The sequence below is a fragment of the Micromys minutus genome (assembly GCF_963924665.1).
Source record: "Micromys minutus genome assembly, chromosome: 2".
Lineage (NCBI taxonomy): Eukaryota > Metazoa > Chordata > Mammalia > Rodentia > Muridae > Micromys > Micromys minutus.
In genome coordinates this window covers 12,274,082-12,298,857 of record NC_137971.1, presented here as the reverse complement: position 1 = coordinate 12,298,857, position 24,776 = coordinate 12,274,082, and the positions used below count along the sequence as shown (strand labels likewise).

General features: G+C 38.4%; 1 protein-coding gene across 1 annotated transcript in view; it reads left to right on the top strand.

The window, feature by feature from the left end:
- The window catches only part of SORCS3 (sortilin related VPS10 domain containing receptor 3), a gene marked incomplete at both ends in the record, with an annotated part of 603,941 nt that overhangs the window by 484,399 nt on the left and 94,766 nt on the right, over window positions 1-24,776 (top strand). Inside the window, 4 exons of the mRNA XM_080913549.1 lie at window positions 8,551-8,697; window positions 10,133-10,235; window positions 14,706-14,782; window positions 16,500-16,591. Of these exons, the coding sequence (XP_080769675.1) occupies window positions 8,551-8,697; window positions 10,133-10,235; window positions 14,706-14,782; window positions 16,500-16,591 (419 nt within the window). The remainder of the gene's footprint in view (window positions 1-8,550; window positions 8,698-10,132; window positions 10,236-14,705; window positions 14,783-16,499; window positions 16,592-24,776) is intronic.

Below are 24,776 nucleotides of genomic sequence, written 5' to 3'. Positions count from 1 at the left end.
ATAGATTGATAGATGAATAGATAGATACAAATTAAAGGAAGAAGGAAAAAATCACCATTTTCCCATTGTTGCTCTTAACATGATGGGTGAGTTTACTGTTGTGCATTTCATTCAGGGAGCCTGGGTCTCCTTGGTGATTTAGAATCTTGAGATGCTGATCTGAAGCAGGGCATGAATCAGTATGAAGAATATACCTAGAGCCATGTAATTTTTTCTCACTACTATAGTTGGTCTTGTATTTTCAGTGTCATGGGGGGGAAATGCATGGTGTTACTGGTTTTATTGAGAAGAAAGCCATATTACTTAAGGCAATGTTTTTAATGCAAGCTCTGTGAGCCTCCTTTCCACTCAATTTTGCCACAGTTGATTATAATAATACTCTGTGTTCAAACTCTTGACAAAATCCTCTGGGAGCTTGTACTTAGACTGCTGGGGATTGCATGGGTCAGTAAGCAATTTACCTATTTTACTTGCACTAGACTATACCCTAACTGAAGCAGAGAGGAATAAAACAAATGGGGGTGTTAGCCTTTTATCTGTTTGTTTATGTTTAAGATAGTGTTTTAACTTACCAATTGAAAAGTCCTAGGAATAAATAATGAGTCAATCAAACATTCCTCCCTATAAGTACAGTTATGAACAGCAATGAGGTACAGCTAGCATATATGAATTATTAAATTGGGTCCCAAATCAAGGGAGATCAGAATCAGCTAGCTGTATATGCTCAATTCCTTTTCTCAGTGTAATGTGTTTTCTTTTCTTTTCTTTTTTTGCTTTCTTGTGTCCCCCCACCCTTTTTTGCTTGTTATTTTCTCTTTTTTTCTTGCAACTTTATTTAAAGAAGAGAGATACATGTACAGATTTTTAAAAAGCATTTTGGTAATTCTTTTAGAGGATTGATAGCATGCATTGAAATCCCACTAGTTACCATAAGCATAAAGTACATGTAGAACAGAATGTAACATGGAAGCAGTCAGAGTTTTCTTGGTGTGTATAGATTAAACATAATGATTTTTGAATACCAAAAAGTGCTACAAGGCTATATTTCTAGCTCTTGGGTTATTAGTGATTTAAGGTCTAGGTGATGTATTTTCTCATCAGTCCCATTGACACCCTCTAAAGTACGTATTGGAGAAGTGTAATCCATCCCAGATGTTAAGAATAGAATGAACCAAGGAATAGGCAGACAGGTTAAATTTTTGATAAAGTATACTAGCCATCCTATCTGTACAGAATAATGCTTGCCAGGGACATGGGTGAAAACTGGATAATTGATTAGATTTCAAATTCTAGACGGCATTTAATAATAAGTGAATAAATTGTAGCCTGACATTATCTAGACCATGACCATATTGAAGATTTTTAATGGATGATGCTGTTTTGCACCTGGAGATACTTTCTGTAGTTTGGAGATAAAGCTTAATTTAATTGGTCTCTAGGGGTCATTAGGATTTAACCTTCTTCACTGGAGATTCTTATACATAGACAGAGAATGAGAATGGGAACCATATGGACAGTTAGCAAAGAGAATATAATTCTTTTGGACTCCAAGTGCCCTTGAGTAATGCAGCTGGGAAAAGCAATAAATTTTTTGTATAATTCAGCCAAATACATACACTTTAAGCAAATGTATTTTGTCTGGCGATATGAGGTTTGATGCATAATGGGAAACTACTTTGACAAGTTTATGTGATACTCCTAAGATAGAGACCAGAATCCATCCAGTATTAGAAGCATCATTCTGCTGAGTTGAAGGGTCACACAGGAGGAGGTTGAATTCTAACTTGAGAAATTTGTAGGAACTTAAATGTGACATGGATACAGAGGTGAACTGTTGGAGAAAATTTTAAGGAACTTTAATCCCATAAGTAGAGATTATTCTTCATGGAAAGGTTGTGTGGCACTGTGGAATAGTGGGCTATGGGTTGTAAGCTGTGGGTACAGACATAACACATACTCAATACAGATGTGGACATCCATACTGTGTTTGCAGTTTTTCTCACAATTACATCACCAGCAAATATTTATCTGTGCTGATCCTGGTTAATTTGTGACTATATAATGTAATTTGGCATCACAGCTATTTCCCTTCTCTGAAAGAAGAAAGAGTCTTTTAGGAAATGGCAGATATTGGGTTGTTTGGGTCCACTCTGATCATCTAAGGCTGCTGGTAAAGCCTTCCATCTTCCCCCGAGTCTCTTATGTTGCTTGGCAATGCAGAGAAGACAATGAGAAAACTAACTGGAGGGATGTTTCTAGCAGGTCTTGCCAACAAGGTTCCTTGGAGAAGGCAATCCAACAACTCAACTGAACCCCTCTAGCCAGAAAAGGACTATACAATTTTGAGAACTAAAATAGTGCAGTACTCTCCAGGTATTGTAAGTTCACATGCTGATTTATTCTATAATTTCATCTTCAAAGTACAATTTATCCATTGATGTAATTGTGTAAAAGAGAAAGTAGTGCTTGATGGTCAAATAATTATTGGTCTCGTCTTTAAGGTGCCAACAGCATTCTCCTTTAAAACAAGGCTGGTGTTGACAGCTAGTCAGATGAATGTAGTACTTTGAGAGTTTTGACTTCTATTCTGACAATTCTTTATACATTGTGTTATTGTAGGTTTTATTTTCATATTTCTAAAACAATTCCACAAATATACATTTCAGAACCCCCAGAGTTCTTGTTCTGATAAACCTTCTTTGATGCTCTCCCTAATATTAAGTATTCAACTTATAACATCAATATTAACATCATATTAGCAGCAGTGCCTTATCCCAGCATCGTAAACTACATTAAATACATAACTTGATGCCTGGCATGGTGGTTATGCCTTCAATCCCAACACTGGAAGTTCAAGGGTAGCCTGATCTACACAGAGAGCACCAGGCTAAACAGGGATATAAGGTTAGACCCCACAAGCTACATACAGACGTCAAAATTATTACAACAAAAAAGTTAAAAGTAAAAAAAATGAACAGATTAAGTCAATAATAGTAATGCATTCAATATTGGCAAAAATATACAAATTATTCACATGTTTCATATATACTCAACAGAAAAAAATTGTTCATGAAATATTTTATATTTTTTCATACTGTCCAAAAACCCCAGATTATATCTCATATTGTGAAATCATTCATTAAACTTTTCCTGAAGTAGTTGATTTATAGTTCTGTTTTATAAAATTTACTATAGGTAAAGGAGAGTCACATAACTATAAATAAACTTGGTCAGAAACCAAATTGACTATCAACTCAAATGAATATTAATAAAAATAAACAAAAACAGTCTCTTACTTTCACTGGCTAACTACATACCTACATAACCTATGTGGCCAGTGGACCCCATGGTGAATTTCACAGACCTAAATAACTATTGGTTATTTCTCTCTCTCTGGTGAGCAGTGTTTCACAAGTTCACTATAAAATTTCAGGGTCACGTGAACTGAATGGCTCAGATCACTTCACACAAGTAGGATACTGTGATGCTACATCTGAAAAAAATCATATCAGTCTGGCTAAAATGTCAACCTTTTCCTCTAACCTTTGTGCTTTTTACAGTTTTTAGAGAATAGTCATAATTGGTGTGCAATAAGTTAAATTCTCTTTGGTATATGGTTCTGTGGATTTTGATGGGTACATGGAGTTGTATAACTAAGTTTACAATCAAGATGTGGAAGGCATCTATTCCCCAGGGTCCTCACTTTAATATCCTTTGGCATGCACTCAACTCTTGTATCAACCTTTACTACTGAGAAACATTCACTTGAATTCTCCTAGGCTCCAGCTTTGCCTTTTGTAAAGTGACACTCAGTGGAATAATCTAAAATGGAAGCTTTGGAGTCTAGCATTCCTTATCCTAGAAAAACGCATCTGAGATTGATCTGGTACATAGCATGCAGTGTGAATTGTATCGGCACATGCTCACTTTTATTGCTGAGTAGCATTCCAGTCTAGGAGTGTGCTGTAGTTCTTCTTCATTAGTTGGAGAGCAGTTAGGTTGCTTTCAGTTTTGTATGACTGTGAGTCAAGCATCCATAAATGCTTACAGGAACATTGCCTTTCACTTAAAGGCAGGATTGTGAACTTAAATATAAGTAATATGTTCATCTATGTGATTTTAAAGTGGCAGTTCATCTTAAGTGTATGAATATTGTCATTGTTTCATATATTCCTCAAAACTTGGTTTTATCAGGAGCGTGTGTGTGTGTGTGTGTGTGTGTGTGTGTGTGTGTGTGTGTGTGTTTGTGTGTGTGAATGTGTGTGTGAATGTGTGCACACACCCATATGCTGACATGCATATAACCATTCTGATTGCAATCTGGGCGCTCTATCATGAGAGGTTCATTCCTCCTTCTCCAGTGACTCTGCTGAACTCTCTATATTGACACATAAACTCTGACTCATCCCAGTGTCCTAATTTTCTGTTTATTAATTAGTATTTCTTTGTCTTACCTGTTTCTAGTGCCTGTTCTCCATTATATCTGCTCTTATAACCTTCATTGACCATTCTTGGTCCAGATGGATATCTGCTTATTAACTCCACAGGGACCTTTTTCCCTGCAGTAACCTTGCTCAGACCCTTTCTGTAGTTCTGATGATAGTGACAGCCCACGGCAGATCAGACTAATTGCTTTCTCTCAGCAGATCCCTAGTTTCTTTTTGCCGAGATCCCAGGGACATGGCCAACAGATGACCATGACACCTGGACACCATGATCTGCCAAGGGGCCTGAAGTCATGTCCCTCTGCGCCTCAATCTGAATCCCAGAGGGGATTGCCAGCCTGATACTATTGCATTAATGTTTCCTGGGGTGATGAAACCAAATGTTTATTCACCCCAGATAGGGTATCAAAACTAAGAGCCTATCAGAGTACAACTTAGAGAAGTTGTAAGTTCATAGCATTGGTGAAAGATTACATCCAGGAACATGAATGATCCTGAAATGACTGCATCACCAAAGCTCTATTCTGTCATATGTGATGGCCTCATGCAAAGAGCATCATGGAGTCAACCTTTCACTTAACCTTCTAATTCCTAAGCCCTCTAGTTCCTTCTAAGATCACTTGTGCATTTGAAAAGGCAGGAAGGGATAATGGCTAAGTCAGATGAGAGACTTGTGAGTCTGTCTCTCTCCTCCCTCTTCCCCTCTCTTCTAGGGTTTGTCAGTGCTCTGTGAACATTACAATTCATCTACTTATTTTTGTGTTGTTCTCAATTAGTTGCCATGGATACCTTTATTCTAAGTTGGGGGTCATGAATGCACAAAGAATAAAACGTGCTGCAACAGACACTTGTAGGCATAGGCACCATCACAAGCTTCCCCCTGGACTTTCAGAAACAACAGCAGCAGCTACACTAATGATTTCACCCTACAAAGAGATAAAGAATATTTAGAGTTAATGGTATGCTAAGTGCCTCCTCCTCAAGTAAAGACCAAAACCAAATATCTCGTGTTTTGCTTCTGCCACACTTCATGTGACTGCAACATGCTGTCAGAAAAATTCCCACATGTATGTCCCCAAACACAGATTTGGACGTGAATATTGGGATCTGGAATGAATATATTTCTAACTTGGTGTGCAATGAAACAGTGAAAGTTCTTAGCCCAAAAGACAAAATGGCTCAGTGGATCAAATCATCCATTTATGTATGCGAGACATGAATTCATGAATCATCCCAGTAGTGACATTACAGATCATGGACCACCTACACACACAAGGAATGTGCTTTAGTTTTTCAGGACAGGTAGGAAGATTGTTGTTGAATTGTGCCTATCTTCAAGAGAGGTAAGTTCAGTGCTGAATGCAGCCCTTTGGGTCTTCATTCTCTTGGTTTTGACTGTACATTTTTTTGTGTGTGTGACTCAAAGACTTTTTTCATCTCAGTGGATATGGAACAAGCACATTCTGCTTGTGTAACATGCTCATTCTATGTGTGTTTGTACATGCCTGTTCTCAGGCAAGGATGTTACAGGTACTCCCCTGCATCAGTTATTCATAGACCTAGAGTCATACCTGTTTATGTTCTACCAGGAAGTAAATATCAAGGCCCTGAGTGTGAGTTGCAGAAGGGCAACTGATTTAGGAGACAGTCTTATGGCTAGAAAGAACACTGGTAAAGTTTTTCCTTTTGGTAGGAGGATCTACAGAACGTAAACTAAGATTACACGCTCTAGGGGAAATATAAGACATCCAGATTTAATCAGCATCACTTGCCATGAATTTTGTTGTTGTTTGGGGTTTTTTTGTTTGTTTGTTTTATTTTTTTCTTTATTTTCAAGACATGGTTTCTCTGTGTAGCCCTGACTGTCCTGAATCTTGTTATGTATACAAGGCTTGCTTTGACCTCAGAGATCCATCTACCTCTGCCTCCCTGAGTACTGGGACTAAAGGCATATGTGCCACCACTGCCTGGCTTTGCAATGAATTTTAAAAAACATATCTGGGGGTTGGAGAGATGTTTGCAGTCTTGACAATGATGGTTCAAATCTCAATATCACTTGACAAGACAGGCACTAAGAAAATGCCCACAATTCTGGCTTCAACATATCTGGTGCCTTTTGGCTTATGTACACACTCTACACACGATCTCTTACACACCTACAAATAAATAAATGAAATTAGCCTTAAAAAATACCTAAACTACTGAGGAGTGTCTGTGACCGGAGTCTTCTAGAAATACACTGTCTGGAAGCTGATTAGAAAGGAAGGGTACATCTAGGGACCCATGCCTCTTGCACACTGAGCACCATCATCTTTACACAGCTTCTCTGCCTATACCTTCAGCTCAAGGTAACTAACTATCTTATCATTCCCTTTATCACTTGCTCATTGTGAAATTCCTCTGGTGCTGTCCCTTCCTGATAGTTCTATTCTTTTCCTGACAGTCTTTGTCCCTTTGTTTGAGGTGTTTTTGTCTGTCTTATTTGGGTTAGCATTCTCTTCCAAGGCCAGGCAGGTTACTACAGAAACGAACTATAAAAAGCCCTTATAATAAATACATAAATAGATGAGCCCTTAGCTCATTCAGGAAAAGAGAAGAGATAAGAATCCTCCCTTGGTGAAACTCCTCCTTTCCTCCCACTGGTGTTCCTTCAGAGCTGTGGTGTATTACAATGAACCAGGATCCTTGAAGAATGTAGGACAAGAAAACTTAGAATCTCACTATTGTCCAAGGTGTTGGTTCTTTTCCTGTTGCTGTAACAAACACCTGGCAAATGGAAACTGAGAAAGGTGGGCTTACTTACACTGGCATACAGCTTGAGAGACAGTGCTTCACAATGGGAAAGTCATAGCAGCAGAAGGTTGAGGTGACTATTCATCTGTGTCCACAGTCTGGAAGCAGAGAGAGATGAATAATGATAAGCTAGCCTTTTCCTTTTTATTCAGTTTGGGTCTCCAGTCCATGGAATGACATTGCCCTACATTCAGGATAGAAGTTAGCCCCTCAGGTAAATCCTTTTAGAAACACCCACAAATGCATACTCAGTGGTATCTTTCTATAAGGACTCTAAATCCAGTCTAGTTGACAGACAGACACATCCAGCACAACTGCTATTCAAGTGTGTGTGTGTGTGTGTGTGTGTGTCTAATTTCTATCTGGGTGAATACATGTAGCACACATGTATACATGTAGGTACACATACAAACCTCCACATACAATACCTTACTTTTAATATGATTGCACGTACACACACACTTACACATACACTATTTTATTCATCACACACACACAGATACACAAAAAATCTTATTTAGGTTTTGGGTTTGCAATTATACAAATCACTTTCTGTTACAGGATATTGTCATCCTAAGAATCTGTTCTTTCTAGAATGTTGAATAAAAGTTCAAGTGGAATTTGCACTTAGCCTAGGGTTCATTTAATTGATAAATCAACTCCAGCTGCTTGTTTCTCAGTGCTGTTCTTTATTCCTCCAAAATATCAAGGGCATGAAAAACCCAATTCATTAAGACCTCTGGCAAGAGCATTCTGCATTATCTCACAGAACCTTTGTCAGCCAACTTGGGAAAAGGATAGAAACCACTGATTTTAAAGTCACCTAAAAGATGATATGTAAGTTATACAATGTCATACAGTGACTGAAAGGCATGTGTTGATATCAGATCTCTAGGCTGGATCATCAGCCACATAATGTTTACCTTATTTCTAAGAAGTATTTGTAGGCTGCCATGAAGGGTGTTCCCTTGGTGACTTCAGAACCCATCTACTAGAATCCCTTGGGCTAACACAGTTGTCTCTGGAAGTGGTAAAGCCTTTGGTCATTATAAGAGGAACTGTTAATAGTTAACTAAAGATAATCTTCTATGGAACAAAGAACAACGGTAGGCAAATGGGGAAAATCTGATGTATAAAATGAGAGGGGCATGTAGGGATTTGGTATAGGGTACAAAGGTAACCCTTGTGGAATATGACATTTGTTACTCCTTTTTTCCCTTCTGTATCCTATGTAAGATGCCAGTCTTTCAGGGTGTCTCCAAGGCTACCATCTTGGCCCAACATGGTTCTCCATCTCTCACCTTTTTCCTAGGTAGCAGGTATCAAGGGGATATTCCTGGCAAACAAGAAGGTGGAGGACCAGGTGAAGACATACATCACTTACAACAAAGGCAGGGATTGGCGTCTACTGCAAGCTCCAGATGTGGACCTGAGAGGAAGCCCAGTGCACTGTTTACTGGTCAGTTATTCATCCCCATGTAGACTTCACAGGGCAGGTAGCTCCCCTAGGAATATTGTATCAAAAGCTCCCTTCCTTCTTGAATTGGTCTGGTGCTGAGCAATATTAGATGAAGCACAGAATGCAAGCTCAGACCTTTACATAGGTGGAGTTAAGGGCTAAGTGCATTGAATAGATTTTTGTTTATGGGAGACAATCTCCTACAGCTGTTGATAAATGAACAATTAACTTGTGCTTGTTAATAAAGGTACTAGACAGGACTCAGTAGGGCTAACTCATATGTTAACTGATAGTTTGTTCAGTGCAAAATAGGTGTCATGGTAAGGAAGGAAACCCACTGGGGTCAGACAGGGTTGTCTACACTGACTTGTCACTTAACCTATTACTTTTGGACAGTCATTGCTATGAAAATGTTGAGGCAGACCATATGGGGGACATCATGTATAAGATGACATTTCTGCTTCAAGGTGCCTCAATGTAAAGATAATTAACAATAACACAGTCATCAGGTCCCTGTTAGTGACCAGAAGCCATTCCCACATCTCAGATATGTGGCTGAGTTTATCCTGAGACAAAGTTGTCTTCTTTCAAGTATTCAAAATTTTATGAGCCAAGTGACTTCTTGACATTGTGTGAAAATCTAGAGATACAGTCATATCTAGGTCTAAAAGGGACATTACCATTCTGTGTGTTTTAGTACAATTTTGTTTAGTGTTTTTTGGCTTTCATTTGGATACTAGTGGCTACCAGCTCATTGGAGCAGCTCATGGAATCACCGGTTTATTGATTCTTTTCTTTGTTCTTGAACTTTGATGAAACTTTATGTTACTCTCTTCATCCAATTTTCTCAATATTTCAATTTATCTACATCATAATTATTTCCTTTACATAATAGGCATAGGAAAGCAAATGGAAAAGAATCCTGTGTTCATGAATTTCAGATAATGGCTTAAAATGTTTTAAGTAAAATTATAAGCACAATCAGAACACACAAACACAGGCACAGACTTTGGTGCAAGAAACCCATTGAGAACCTGGATTATGTCATGTAGTTTTCCAGTTTCACTCCTTTGGTTGTCCCTAATAAGCAGGGTTTGAGGGTTCCTATCATATCTGGATGACACTTGTCATCCTCTGTGAAGGTAAAGTCTTTCTAAAGTTAACCATGAACTCAACCTTGAATGCTGGATTCACTGCAGAAGAGGATAGAAGGCATTTGATACTGGGTGAGAAAAGGAGAGCAAGGATCTAGGAGTCATATTTGGGGCAACTTCTAATGTGAAACATTGGATCCATCAGGTCAATGGGTCTGAAGTTCAGTGTCCACACTGATTCTGTATCTAGACGATGCTCATCTGCAAACTCCACGTCTTATCCTGAAGAATGAAGGTATGGCCAGAGTTTCCTGGAACTTAAAATATTTTCTTCCTTTTAGCCCTTCTGTTCCTTACACCTGCATCTGCAGCTCTCTGAAAACCCATATTCCTCTGGAAGAATCTCCAGCAAAGACACAGCTCCTGGACTTGTGGTGGCCACAGGTAAGAAATGTTTCCTGAATTTTTTTTTCACCAGTAGCTTCTGGGATAAGGTGTATGGCATACTTGTGGGTCATGGATTCATTTGAACATTAGATGGAAACTCCCCAGAAAATAAGCAAGATATTTCAATCCTCAAAACCCATTCTAAAAAAAGCCTGAGATGTAAAAAGCTTTGGACAGTTTTAGCTTCTAGGTTAATTCATCTTGCCCCAAAGTCCCAGAGGGGTTCTCTGCAACAAGTGAAAGGCCAGCCGTTCTGTCAAAGTCAACTGACTGACCAGAGAGATTGTAATGGGGAATTCTCAGTTTGAGAAAACATGCAGTATGAACTTCCCAGCTCTCCAAATATTAGATAGGGCAGTTTTCTCTTTACACAGAAGATACCTTACAGAAGGTTTCACCCCAGAGCTGTTTTTAATCTTGAGGTCTCTGGCGCATGTAAGGGTTTGTTTACACAGGAGTAAGCACTTGGCAGAGAGCCTGGGAAAATGGGCAGAAAAACTTCAGGTTGCAACATTGGAGCCACTGTCCACTGAGCATCAATCAAAAGTAACAATATAGCGGCTCTCAGATGAAATGGAAGTTTCTGGGGAGTAAGCCAGGATTAGCATGCATTTGATTTGCATACACCTTATTAGGAATACATTGTTGGTATAAAGCAAGACTGGCTTCTAATCTTAGCACTTACAGCTCTGGTATCAGAGAGCATGCCCCCTACTCCCAGTGAAAGCACATAAATTCACAGTGACTCTGAGGATACAGTTCTCTTCCACCAATCCAACCCTCTTACTTCTAGATTCCCTGTTCTTGTAGGCATGGATTCCATTTCCAAAGCTCCAATCAAATCAAAGTCCAATCGCTAATAGTCACTAGGCACTTTAATCAACGCAGAGGCTAATAGAGCCTGCTGCCTTCATAGGTAACTTCACTTTACTCTGTGTGGACAGGATCCAGCATGACTAACATTACTGTTCTCAGAAGCACAGGCTCTTGCTTAGAGAGTGATACCTACACCTGAAGTCCACGTGTCAGTTCTTCAAGGTCGGGGGCTATTAGCCTATCTGCTTCTCATCAAACTCTACTGGAGACCCAAGGCTGGAACAGAAGCTACTACACTTAGTAATAGTGGTCACTGATAAAAGTAGACACTTGAATGCTTCTGATGATAGCCAGGCATTACTCAACTCAACCACTCTGAACTCTTGTGTTTCAGTTGGCACAGTGAGGATATAAGAGTTAACATAGTTAAATTTAAAATGAAGAAATTTTCAAATGCTTTCAAATGTCCAGGATCTAGTCTGCATGAGATACCTAACATGACCCTGTATTTTAATGTCCAAGCTTGTTTTTGGTTTTTTTTTTTTTTTTTTTTTTCTGAGAAGAAGGTAGTTTATTTTTCTCCTTCAATGGGACCCATAATTATATGCTTACATTATACATGCAATAAGATTCAGGAGTCTTTTCATTCTGCTCTCTATGCTTAGCTCTGACACTTACTAGAATGGTGAGTTGGGCATAGTTTTTAACCTCTGAGCTTCATATCCTCATTTGTAAGACAGAACTTGTTTCCTTCCTTATGAATAGGGAGAAGACCATGTCCATAAGAATGGATAAGGTATTCGGGGTGGGTGACATGGTATTGACCACATGCACTTGAAACTTAGTCTGTTATGTCTTTAATGAATTAGCAGGCATTCAGGCATTAAATATTTATTTTTGAATATTTAGTCATTTATATTGAATTTTACTAATTTTTTTCCTTGCCCATAAACTTCAGAGGCTTCTTGAGAGCCACAGATCATTTGGGAGAGCTAATATATAGACAAGATCTTGAGCTAACCTGCTGTGCTCAGCTTCCATTACCCTGCTGGCTTCCAGTGCTGTGCAAGGGGGTGGGGAGTGTTCTTTAAATACCTACCTTACATTCATGCTTCTATTCTCTCGCTTTGCCTGAAGAGCTCAGGGCTCCATCTCACACCTTCCCTATTTACTTTTTCTTCTCAAATTGTCTTGAAAACTGGGCTCAAGGAAGCTGTGGATAAGTTAGTGTATAGAGGTTCCTCCCCATCTCTTTTGGAGAACCTATCTGGAGAGTCTAGTGGTTACTTTTAGCAAAAACATTAGGATTCCCAGTATCCTGAGCATTGGTTCCCCTACTACTGGGGAGAAACTTGCAGCTCCATTGCTCAGAGCAGTGTACAGTCTGAAAAGCATCTCCCTTGCCTTGATTATTCAGCAATGGGATAGACGAGACAATGGAAACACTCTTCAATTCACACATTCTGAGACAGAAGACAAATGGGAGGAAGCATCATGGTCAAGCCTACTTTCCTTCTTACTCCAGAAAAGTAGTTAACCCTGTAACCATCAAACACCATCAGCAAACTGCTAACTGAACCACCTCCATGCCTAATTCATCCCTGCCACCTATAAACACACATACTCACACCGCATGCTGCCCCACTTCTTCATACCTGTTTTTGTTACATTTGTCGACTGAACCTTTGGCATCACTGTCTGTATAATACTGTTGCCAACATCTGAAGGAGCATTCCTAACTCAGACTGATCTAGAATTCTCTTCTCTATTTCATAGTTGCCAAAGGACCAAAGAATGTTTGCAATGATAGAAACACAAGAAAGTTTAGTAAAACTACCTCAAATGTCAGTCGAACCTTGTGTGTTTACAAACTTAGTTGTTGGTAAGAAAAATCCCAGTTTTCCTGTTTCATGCCTCTTTTCTGCTTCCTAGATGCCTTTCAGACCACTGTAGCTATGGTACCTTAGAGTATGCTCAGCAACCACTCTGCCTAACCCTCTTTAACTTGACTACTGAAGTCCCTCAGTCAGGTCTGCCTTCTCTGACAATATCACCCAAGCTCTTGCTGTTCGAATTGCCTATAGGGGCACTTAAATACTGAACACAACCACGCGTAAAATCATACTGGAAACTTCTACTCTGTTATTCAATCCAGAAAAAGTTTCTGGTCCCTCTAATTAGCTATGCATTTTTTCAGGATGCTCTTCAGATGATAGAAGATGCTTCTAAAAACAGACTTTATGAAGTGGGCTTCTTACCATCACAAAACTGCCAAAAACATGTGGGGAGGTTTTGAAAGAGAGGTTGAAAATACCAGAACCAATGTCTAATGAGGTTAAGAAGCAGCAGAATTGATAGTGAAGGGCCATACTAAGGACAGCAGATACATAGCTCTCTCTCTTCCTCTCTCTCTCCATATCCATCCAACCCTCCCTCTTTCCCTTCCTCCTGTTTTCTTTTAAGCAATATTAAAATATCTAATGGATTACTGTATTCTACTCTCTTGACAGTACATGTGGCTACTATACTCTTTCTACCATAGTATTTCCAGTAGCAAGTATGGAACTATGACTTTCTCTATTTCTTTTCTTTATACATGTTGGCCATTCTTCTTTATACCTGTGTCTAAAGAGATGAATTTCCAGACAGATTTCTATCTAGCTCTCAGAGCTTCTCCTCTCCTTTTTCAGCTACTTCCTGAGCCCTAAGCACTGGGGTTATTTTTGGAAGCCAGAGTGTCAAAACAAGTTGGCTAGCTGCATGCTCCTTGAGGCTGATGGGAACTTGACAAGCTCTATAGCCTGGCTTTAATTTCTCATTTTGAAGTATTAAATGTCAGGAGCTCAATTAACATTTTCATTATTGCATTTTTATTGTGCTCTTATTTAGGTTACAGATGGGTGGGAGACAACATTCTCTTCCTCCTATGCTTGATGAAAAAAATACCAACCACTATGATAAATTCTTACATATTTAGGGTATCTTTTTTATTCTATAAGGGGAAAGGATGTTTGTCCTGGCTACAGGCCTTATAAGGTCATGTCTAGTGGTGCCTGGAGTTTCCTCTCATGCAAATGAGGCATCTCCAGCACCCTGGCCAAGGCCAGTGATGTACAATCACTATAGTAGTTCCTACTCATCCTTAAAAGGTTTAAATAGCCTTTAGTATCTCCAACAAACTGAACCAGTTCTCTGAAGCTGTTACTCCAGAGTATATTATTTACCAGTGCACTCGCAACGACGAGATCCTGTCTGCCCCCCACTACCCCAGCTAAGCTTCCCTCTCTGTGTGCAATGTGCCTGATTACCCCAAAGGCAGAAGCAGACACAGCACTTTGCCAGCTTCATTACAGGGGCAGTTTGAGACAGTCTGGATCGTCGGAGTAAATAATTCTTAACATTCTTCAATATCTAGTCCCTGAGTCCTCCCATACAAAGATGAATTTATGTCACTCCATTCACTTGCTTTTCTCAAGATGATATATTTGTTTCCTGCTGGGTTTTTATTTTTAGGTGAGTACTAGAAACAGTGTTCTGTTCAAGAACTAACTGTAAGCATCCTTTGGGGAATCTTTGCTCTGAATCTCCTCCTCTAACCCTGAGCACACTTTAAACTTTCTGACAAGTTCAAAGGATATTTTTATGTTTCAGGCAATATTGGCTCAGAACTGTCCTATACGGATATCGGTGTGTTCATCTCCTCTGACGGGGGCAACACATGGAGACAGGTGAGTAGAAGATTCGGGAAGAAGAGGGATGGTTCGAGTAAAGTTGCCAGCATCTCTCCATTCTGTGGATTCTTAGGCTACTTATGACTTTGTAGTTGAAAAATCTTTGACTAGCTATCCAGTTTACTGGCTCTATCTGGCAGTTCAGAGGGGTCATGGTGCATGGGAGGAGACCGGAGCCTATAAAAGGAAAACCTTGGCTTGTGCTGGATGGTTATATAGTCCCTTCAGTGATATGAGCCCAACAGTCTCTGGATGCTAAATGTTGTTCTGGTTCCTGGAGGATATACTTATGAAGCTGTTTCTGTCATTAGTGTGCCAAGGAATCTTGGCAAGCACTTTTCATCAACTCTCTTGATCGGCTTCTTTATCATTAAAGTGAAAGGCTTAGAATGTTGAAAGCAGAAAAGCCATGGAAGTCAGTGATAATTTAAGAGTTATCTAGGCTCAGTCATCAGTAACCATAAGACAGCTTAATACACATATATCTACAAGAAAAATCAATTTAGTGTTACAAACAACAGACCTTGAAGTGACGATAACAGTGCCCCTACACAGCCATTGTGTGTTTGATATATGCTGGGTGTGAACTGAATTTTTTACTTAAGTTTAATGTTGGTGACTGCTATATCAGTCAACACAGACATATTTAATGCCAGCAAGATGTCAGGCAAAAGCCTTAAGATTTGACATCTCTTCCTCTAAGGAGTTCAAATTTAAATGGAGGAAATATTTTCACATATAGCTAAATATAGTTCAGAGTGGTTGCATTATTTTAGTGTTCTTATTATCGTGGGAAGAAGAATGAAGAGTTAGTTCTATTGGGAAAACTGGGAAATAATAATTAGAGGTGATATCTTACTAAGTCTTAAAAATGAAAAATTCTAGCCGAAGAAGAGCTAGGAAAGGTACTTGGTATCTCGATGCAGATGAATTCACCATTAGTGGTCTTGCAGACCTCAGTAAAAGCAGTATGTGCTAGATGTTTTTTCTTAAATGAATACTGTTCCTGCTTCAAGCTACACTCATATAAGACATAAACCTTGGTATGTAGAGTTAAATCTAAACACACTTTCTTTGAGATTTTTGCATTTTACTAGTACTTAATAACCGTCTATAAAATGATGAGATATGGAACGCTGAATCAGTGGACCAGTGAGTGGATCAGATACTGACTTGTCTTAAGACCCTGGAAGAACCACAATTTAAGGAATTTTTGTAACAGTGGTTCACAGGCACCAAATTTGGGTCTTCTTTCAACTTGTAGAAAAGTCTATGAAGTAGTGGCAAGGTCTAAATGTTCAATTTTCAAGGGTTTGGAGAAATTCTCTTTTGACTTTTAGAGAAATAAATACAAAAAGGGCATAGAGGCAGAGGGACACAGATCAGAGAAGTAACTTATAGAAGATGCTTAGGGAACTTTCTTTGAAATCATAATCTTTTGGGAGTGGTGGGGGTGGTTACCTAGTTGAGCGTGCACCATATTGCCTCAACTTCTTATGCTATATTGGTTCACAGACTAGTAGGAAATGTCCTGGAAATGCCTTTTGAGTGGGATGAGGAGAGCATTTGTTCTCTGTAAGCTTAGTTTCTCGTCTATCAAATTCAGGTAATACTTGCCAGACTATTCAACAGGATCACTGGAAGGATCAAAATGAAACAATGTATGTGAAAGACCACAAACTGTCAACCATTGCTGTGACTGTTGTTGTTCCAGATCTTTGATGAAGAGTACAATGTCTGGTTCCTAGACTGGGGTGGTGCGCTGGTGGCCATGAAACACACACCTCTGCCAGTCAGGCATTTGTGGTAAGGACGGCTCCCTATTCTACTAATGAGCAGCTCTTCACTGTAGAAAGTTGGGAAAAAGTTATTCTGAATGGTTTCACATTCTCTTCCATTTTCTCACCAGCCCACCATTTTTTATTGATTTTTAAAAAAAAATGTTCTTTATATCCATCTACCTCATGAGTAGCAATAGTATGTCAGACAGTTCAGATGGGGACATGTGATGCATGAGTTAAGGTAGTAGGAATACCCAAGGCAGAAAAGAAGGATCAACAAGTTCACGTAGCCTTGATTTGGAATACAAAATATGAGAGACAGAAATTGCTCTGAAGGGATATTTGGGTTCATGTTACAGATACTGAGCTCAATTCATTTAAAATAAAGTTAGTTTATGATTCTATAGCTGTTCCATCATAGATGACATTCAAGTGTCATGTATACGTATGTAATGATCAAGGGAGTAAATTGGGCAGATTCTCTAAATTTATAGCTGTAAGAAATTTGGGAGTAGTTAAAGCCATTGCACAGGCTTAATAATGCAAGAGAGTATGGACTATGAGGGGAAACCAGGAACTCCAGTAGGAAGAGCCTTGGTAAAACCAGTCTTTAGAGTAGATAAAAGAGAAATAGCCAAGAATGTAGAAACCCATTAGAATATGTCTTCGAAAATAATAAGGACATATATGATAATAGAATCAAAATCTTCAATCAGATCTAATCAGTTATGAAGCAAAAATACTACGGGACTAAGTGGCTTGGAAGACCATTATTAGAGTCCATTTAAAGCAGAAGTTGACTTGGAAGATCTTGTAGCAGTTATGAATGTATGCATGTGAATGAATGAATGAATGAATGAATGAACAAATGATAGTGGAATGGGCTCAGAGAATTTGTGCTAATTCATTAATGAGAACAAAGTGTGCAGTAAAAAATATATGTTGAGGGAATAGCGTAGTGACTCAGGATTTTGACAAGAGTAGATGTTAAATTTGCATAGAATGTCTTGTACGCAAATATCTTGAAGAGAAAAGTTCACATTCATCGAAATAGTTACTTGAAGGTGAGGCTAGCTGACATGCAAGTGGTAGCATCACCATGGGCAGACTCCCAGTTTACCTAGGGCTTTGATTATCAGTAAGGCCAACATTTTTAGACTAAGAATTTAGTGGAAAACATCTGCTTGTGTCTGAAGCAGAGTTGATGCCCTGGTGCTAAATCTAATCTTAAGCCACCTCAATTAGACTTTTTTTTTCAATTTGTGTTTTAAACCATAAGGAACTGTCACATTTAAGTTGAAACATGCTCAAGTGTTGTCTGTCTCTTATAGCTTCATTGGCACAAGGTAGACTAGTTACATCCACCACCACATTATTTTACAAGAAGCTTATATAAATAATCTTTAGAGATATGTGAAGTTTCTTTCAAGAAAATTGCTATACTAGCCTAAGGGTGAGCCTGTGAAAATTCCCAATATAATTATCATACATTTGCTGCTTAATAATAGTCTGGATTGGTTGAATGTTACATTCCGGGCACTGTTCTAAACTGCTCCAATGAATTATTCAGCTCAACCCCACATGTGTGAGTGTTTTTTAAATTACCAACATAATGCTTTTGAAACCCAAGTACATTAAATACCCTTTTCAAAGTGTTAGTGCACAGGTGTTAATCGCAGGAACCACTGGAGTTGCTGCATGTTAACTGTTGATGTTTTAGACGTGATAAGGAGTAAAATGACAGTGATGTGGTTCCAGCCTTCTGAGAGATTAGAGTTGGTATTCAGATTTTAGATCATCCCAAGGTGATGTCTGTTATAAGATGCTGACTGGCTAATACTACGCAGGGCTCTTCCTATACAAAGTGGCATGAAGCTGATGTTTGGAGGAAGGATGCTGGGAGTTACAAGCAGAAGTGGTGGGAAGCAAACTAGAGAAAGTGAAAACTCTGTCTTGAGGCTAAAATTCAGGAAAAGTACACAGTGCTCAGAAAAAGATGGAAATTGCAGAACAGGGCAGGATTGAGAAGACACTAAATGTCACTTCAAGGTGTTAAGGTTGGTCATGTCTCTGAGTTGTAAGGATCATTGCTATCTGTGGAGGATAGATCTGCCTTTTAAGGAGCAAGCAGGCCTTGCACTGACAAAAAAGAAAGTAAGTCTTGATTGAAGCTCATTTAATTTTAATCAAATGCGACATTGTTTTTCGGTTTAATTATTATGTTTTAGGAACTGTGTTAATAACAGCAAATGAGTCCCTATCCACCAATGTAGCTTATGTAATTCCTTCCCTTTAGGTCTTAGGAAAGGAACATAGAAGATGTACCCCATGCTTGACTATCTCCTCCCTTTCTCCTTGGGTATGGGATCAGGCCTGTATGCTTCGCCTTGCTTTTGAGAACTTCCTGCAGAGAACTTCCCTTAGACTGAGAGAAAGAAGAATTTATTGGTGTTTCAATTTGGTGAAGGAAAAGAACTGGCTTGTATTGTAGGCAAGCAGAACATAGTTGTCATCTCGGAGAATCCTGTTCTTTTTTTAAAAAGAAAACAGAAAGGGTGTGGATCTGAAGGAAGAGGAGTGGGAAGGAAATGACAGATGCAGAGAGAGGAGAAACTCTGATTAGCCAACCTTGTCTGTGAAAATCATCTATCTTCAATAGAATAAAAAAATTAGAAAAACAACAAAAACAAACAAACAAAACCCCTTAGCTTTTCTTGCTTTTAATTATTCAAGTTGATCTGTAGAGGCTTCCTTCCAAAGATTCACTTTCAAAGGAAGAACTTGTCTTGGAGATATTGGAGGAAAATGGCCTAAGTTATAAAAGTTATTGAGAATATGTAGGGATCTATCTATAGTAAGGAATAACCATATCACTCAAAATTATCAATCAAAATTTAAATTTTTTATTATTCAATGTTATTAGAAATGCTGTTAAATGTAGCATTAATGGTATTGCTATATATCTAATAGAGAAAATGATGCACTCATCATAAATAAATCGTAGCAGTCTACTGTGGTGAATATGCTGATAACCCCAACTGTATCACTATCTAGTATATAAGTGAATCAAACATCATATACATTGTATAAATATCATGTGCCAGATTTTTCATTTTTTAAAGGAAAATATATGAAAAATGTGTAGAGATTATAAAATAACTATATCCTTTTTGAATTCCTCTTGTAACATGATAGTTTGTTTACCTATCCTAACTTGAAAGTTTTAACTGTTATTTTTAAACTAAGCTTTTTTAGTTTAAAAAATAATATCTGCTTTTAAAGGATGTTAATAAGGAATTTAGACAGGGGTGAAGATTTCAGTTTACTTGCCATACCACCAACTCAGTTCCTAGGAGAAGAGGAATAATTTACACTTTCAAGTGTGTAAATGTCAGCTATTGAATGTGTGTGAGAAAGAACTACATCAAATAGGATTTCATTCAGAAACTGTTGTTGTTGTGGGGTGTTTTTTATTTGTTTATTTGATTGATTGATTTCTTTTAAAGCTTTAGGAGTGCTTTGTTAGGGCTTAACCATGTCATTATCTTCCGTGTTTTCTTATAAAAATAGCTGGCTAATTTTTTCTTCTTTCAAGCTTTGAAACTCAAATACAGTTTCCTCCTTACAAGTAGCTTCTAATAAAGTTGTAAGCTCAAGGTTGTTTTTAAAATGTATTTTAAGATGAAGAAAGATTAAGGAGTAAGTTCATTGTAATTTTTTTTCTTTGTATGGACCTTGGATTGACATTATTTTGCATACGGATGTGTAGATACACACAAGATAAAAGTTAGCTTTCCCAGCCTCGCCCAATGGTATAGAGATTCTTAGAGTTAAGTAATAGCCACGTTGATTTTGCAGAGAAAATAGGAATCGTAAAAGCAAAGCTGGGTAAACTTTGCCTAAGCTAACAAGGCATGCTGTGTCTACAGATTGAAATGATATATAGCTAGATAGGCATGAAGACTTAACAGTGTACAGATCAAGCCCTCCATCTGTGACCAAATGCACAGAGATTAGAGCCTAAGTACTGTTTCAGGTAAGCCCCCCACCCAGGATTACCACTGTGTTTTGAAAATGTTAGAGGGAAATGAGCCATGGAGTCCCACTGAATGCAATTTTCCAGTGAGAACTCACCATGGACAGGGTGTCTAGCTGGGTTGAGGTGTGATAATTTGCTGAGTCCCGACAGGCTGTTCCAGTTTGCCTCTAATGTCATGTTCTTGGAAGCACAAAGAGAAACATTATCTGGCCTTTGTGTGGTGTTTTGTTCATCCGTCTCTGGTTATGATCAGCAGTGCTTTGTTTAGTTCAGAGAAAAATTTTCATGAGAGTGAAGGTTCTAGTCAGTGCATGCCTCCAAGAAAGAACATGGTGTGTGTTGCTCTGAAGAACTTCCAGGTGGCCAGCGCACTAGGCATCCTCCATGGGATTTAAGATAAAAGAAAGCAATCTGAGAATGCTGATTCTCAGTGACCAGTGGCCTCTACTATTGTGCTCTATCTGTAGGAAGAAATTTTGTAATTTTTTTTCCAAAAATTCTCTTCTTCTTTTGTGTCAATACTATATAGTCAAGGATACATAGATTATGAAAGGATCCCAAAGGGACTATATAATGTAACATAATTTTCTGACACCTTAAGAGAAACAACATTCCAGGATAATAAAACAGTAGTGACCACTTAGTAAGTCCTCAGGACAGAGGTTTCTCATCATCTTCTCATGGTTTTAGTTTTGGGGGAGGGAAAGGTTAATGCTGAGCAGGAATGAACTGACTTAGGATTTTTGCTCAGTGTTCTAAGCATACAGACTTATAGAACCGTGTAATTGGAAGGACAGCTAGACATTTCTTTTTCTAGCCATTCTAAGTTTTCATCCATATATAAATATGCACCTCACAAAATTGTTACCAGTTTCTGCATTTGTCCTTCACTGACTGCTTATTGTATACCTCTAGCACTACTAGAGGGGCTGGGTACAGGGCTGAGCAGAGAAGAAAGCATGAGATTTTACATTCTGTGTGTGAACATTGGACTATTCTTTATAGTCGCATCACTATATGTTTTCTTATTTTTTCTATTGGGTTCACGTATTCTCTCTAAATTCTAACTAACTTCTACAATCTCTCTAAATTCATTCATGGACATCATCTTGTTTTCATTGCGAGTAACCAAGATATTCTTTTAAATATGTAAAAATAACTTTTTACTGAAAGAATAAGTTGGAATGAAATGATAATTAATTCAGCTTCATTCTGTTTGTGTTTTTCTTTTTGTAACCGGGCTGTCTAAAATTCATATAATCTGTTTCTAGGCTACTTTGTCTTCCACCTTAAATCAAACTGTTGGGCAGGTCTTTTTTAAAAGAAAATACGGTCTGATTGAAATTGAACATAGTAGTTAAGAGATGGCAGAAGGATTATTTCCTTCCGTGTGTTTGCAGTCTATGAGCATGTACCAGGCTTTGTACTATGATCAGCCTCTGTAGCGTCACTGTGGTTAAATAATACTTTACCTTGCAATTGACAACAAATATGGTTGTTTTTCTCTGAACTCATTACTTTATTAATTAATCTTATTCTTTCTTCAGGTATACAGTTTTTTTTCTACTACACATCCTTTTTGTTTCACATTCTGTTATACCACTGTGTTGTGTATATGTATTTCCCTGCATATATGCCAATATATCATTTTGTGCCTGCTGCTCAAGAAGGCAAGAAGAGAGCAGCAAATCCCTTGCAACTGGAGTCACAGCTGGTTGTGAGCTTTCTTTAGGATGTGGGGAATCAAACTGGCGTATTATGGAAGAGTTACCAGTAGTCTTAAGTAATGAGCCATCTCTCCAGTCCTTACATATTCCACTTTTAAGCTGATCCCATCTTATATATCACTGCCCTGTACAGAAAGCCAGAGCCATCAATCCAAGAGTCTCTCTGACAATGTCAATGGCAAAACAAGGAAGTCTATAAAGCTTCTAGACAGGGACCAAAACTGAAAATGCCAAACCAAATCTTTGTGTCTCCTGTACTCTCTACTTTCCTTGTCTGATTGTTGAAATACTACAAGAAATATCTTTTATAATGTATTTATTATGCTTCTTCAGACCTTATATATTTCAACACCACACGCTATTGACTTCTTTCTCTTGCTGTGTCTGTTCTCTAGAGTAACCTTGGTCCAGACCCATGTCTTACTTGGCCTTTTGTAATTCATCTACTTGCAACCATTTTGAGTCCTGACAGTCTATTCACCATAAAGAAGTAAAATTTGTCTTTTAATGTTTGGACCACATCAGACCTCTTCCCTTTCATCTGCAGACAAAACCCTCTATGACAGCATCTGGCCTCATTTACAGATTCTACTTCTTTCCCCTCAGAATTATCACTGGTCGTCTTTGTGCCCAGAGAACAGGTCCACGCCACATTAGCTGTTTCCTCTGTCAAATACTTTCCCTACATATTTCCACATCCCCTTTCTTACTGTTATCAGGTCTCCATTTCTGCCACCTCTTTGGGGTAGAACTTTTAATCTCCAGCAGATGACTGTACATCATCATGACTCATTTCTAAATTACCTTTGCGTCAGTTTATTGATACATTGTTTGTCTCTACAAATCAAGTACAGATTGCATGGACTCTCTGCCTTTCCTTTACTCTCCTCTCTGGAAATACTACTCTACTTTCACGATTGAGTACACAGCTAGCTGAGCCACATAGTAATTCTGAACCATTTGATCAGAGGGGTTTATATCATTTGCTATCTGTTTTCCTGTATTGCCTTCATTTCAAGGTCATTCAGAATCTTTCTGTCTCCTTGACTATTGGCAATCTTACTGATTTCAATTTCACATATAGACTTAATGTGGGATTCCCAATTTCTAGGTCACAGACATTAATGAGCTATTGATGTAGGGAGGAAAATGAGAATCCCTTGGGAATGACATTCAATGCAGTTATCTCTGAATATTTGCAAAGTCCCTGCCATCCCTAATGATAGGCAATTTAGGCCCAAAGTTCTTCTAGAAAGGACATTAAGATTTTTATTGTGTTTTCTGGAGTTTCTTTTGGGAGTTTTTTTTTTCCTTTTACTGCCTCAGCCTAAAACAGCCAAGTGTTAGAAATCACTCTTCTCAGGAAGTATCCGAAAGGCACAATTGTGGGCTTTCAAATATTCTCTCAATCATTAATGAAGGTCACTGGAGTCCTTTCTCACTCTGCCTGTAGTGACTGTGCACTTGACCCCACTAATGTATATGTCATCCTAAAACTCCTCTTTCATAGGCTGCCTGCCCTTCCTGGACTAGTCTTGAGTCATCTGCCGACACTATTCTTCCTTCTAGCCTGTGAATCAGATCCTTCCATGGAGATCATACCATAAACACAGCTTTGGATTTTGTCTTGAAGCTTCTGTCTTGATGATGGAGAGTACAGTGTGACCTCATCTTCTGCCTTATGGTGTCATCCTCTCTTTGTATAAAGTAAAAGTAGCTGGCCCTTTGCCCTGTTTGTGAACATATGGAACATAAGAAGATACATACAGATTCACTGAAGTTGTCTCTGCACCCATTGCTAATTATCTTTATTAGAGATGAAATTGTCAGTGTAAAGGCCTTGAACTCATGGTTGCATTATTCTATGGAAACAGTCACCAATCTGCTTGGAGTTACATCAACAAACAGGCTTGAAAAGCTAAACCATAAAACCTCCAATTTTTTTTTTTAACCCCTGGAATTGCTGATCACAGCTAACTAGTTAGTGACCATAGGAAACACTACAACTACCTTTGTCATTGTAGAAAATTCTGGAATACGATAGCAAGTAAGTTAAAATCATGTTTTGCTTTTTGCACATAAGTTCAGGTCTTTCCCTCTTGCTGAACACTAGTTTGGCTTTCAACTTAATTTTTTTTAAAGTGGCTGAATTAACTGAGACCTTAAAATTCAAGGTGATAGAAGCCAACAACTTAGGAATTCCTGGAACCTTTTTTTATGACTGTGCTTCAATATATGCCATAAGGCTAAACACTGTTGTCAGACAGGCTGTCTTAGATGAGTTAACATGTTATTCTAGGACCAATTGAATCTGTATATGTTGAAAGAATGACAAGATACGAATCCAGAGAGGGAATAACAGAAGAATCAAGAAATTCAAAAGTAAATTGAAAGGGGTTAGGGTGGCTTGCTATTAAAAGGAAAGATGATTCCTAGAACCAATA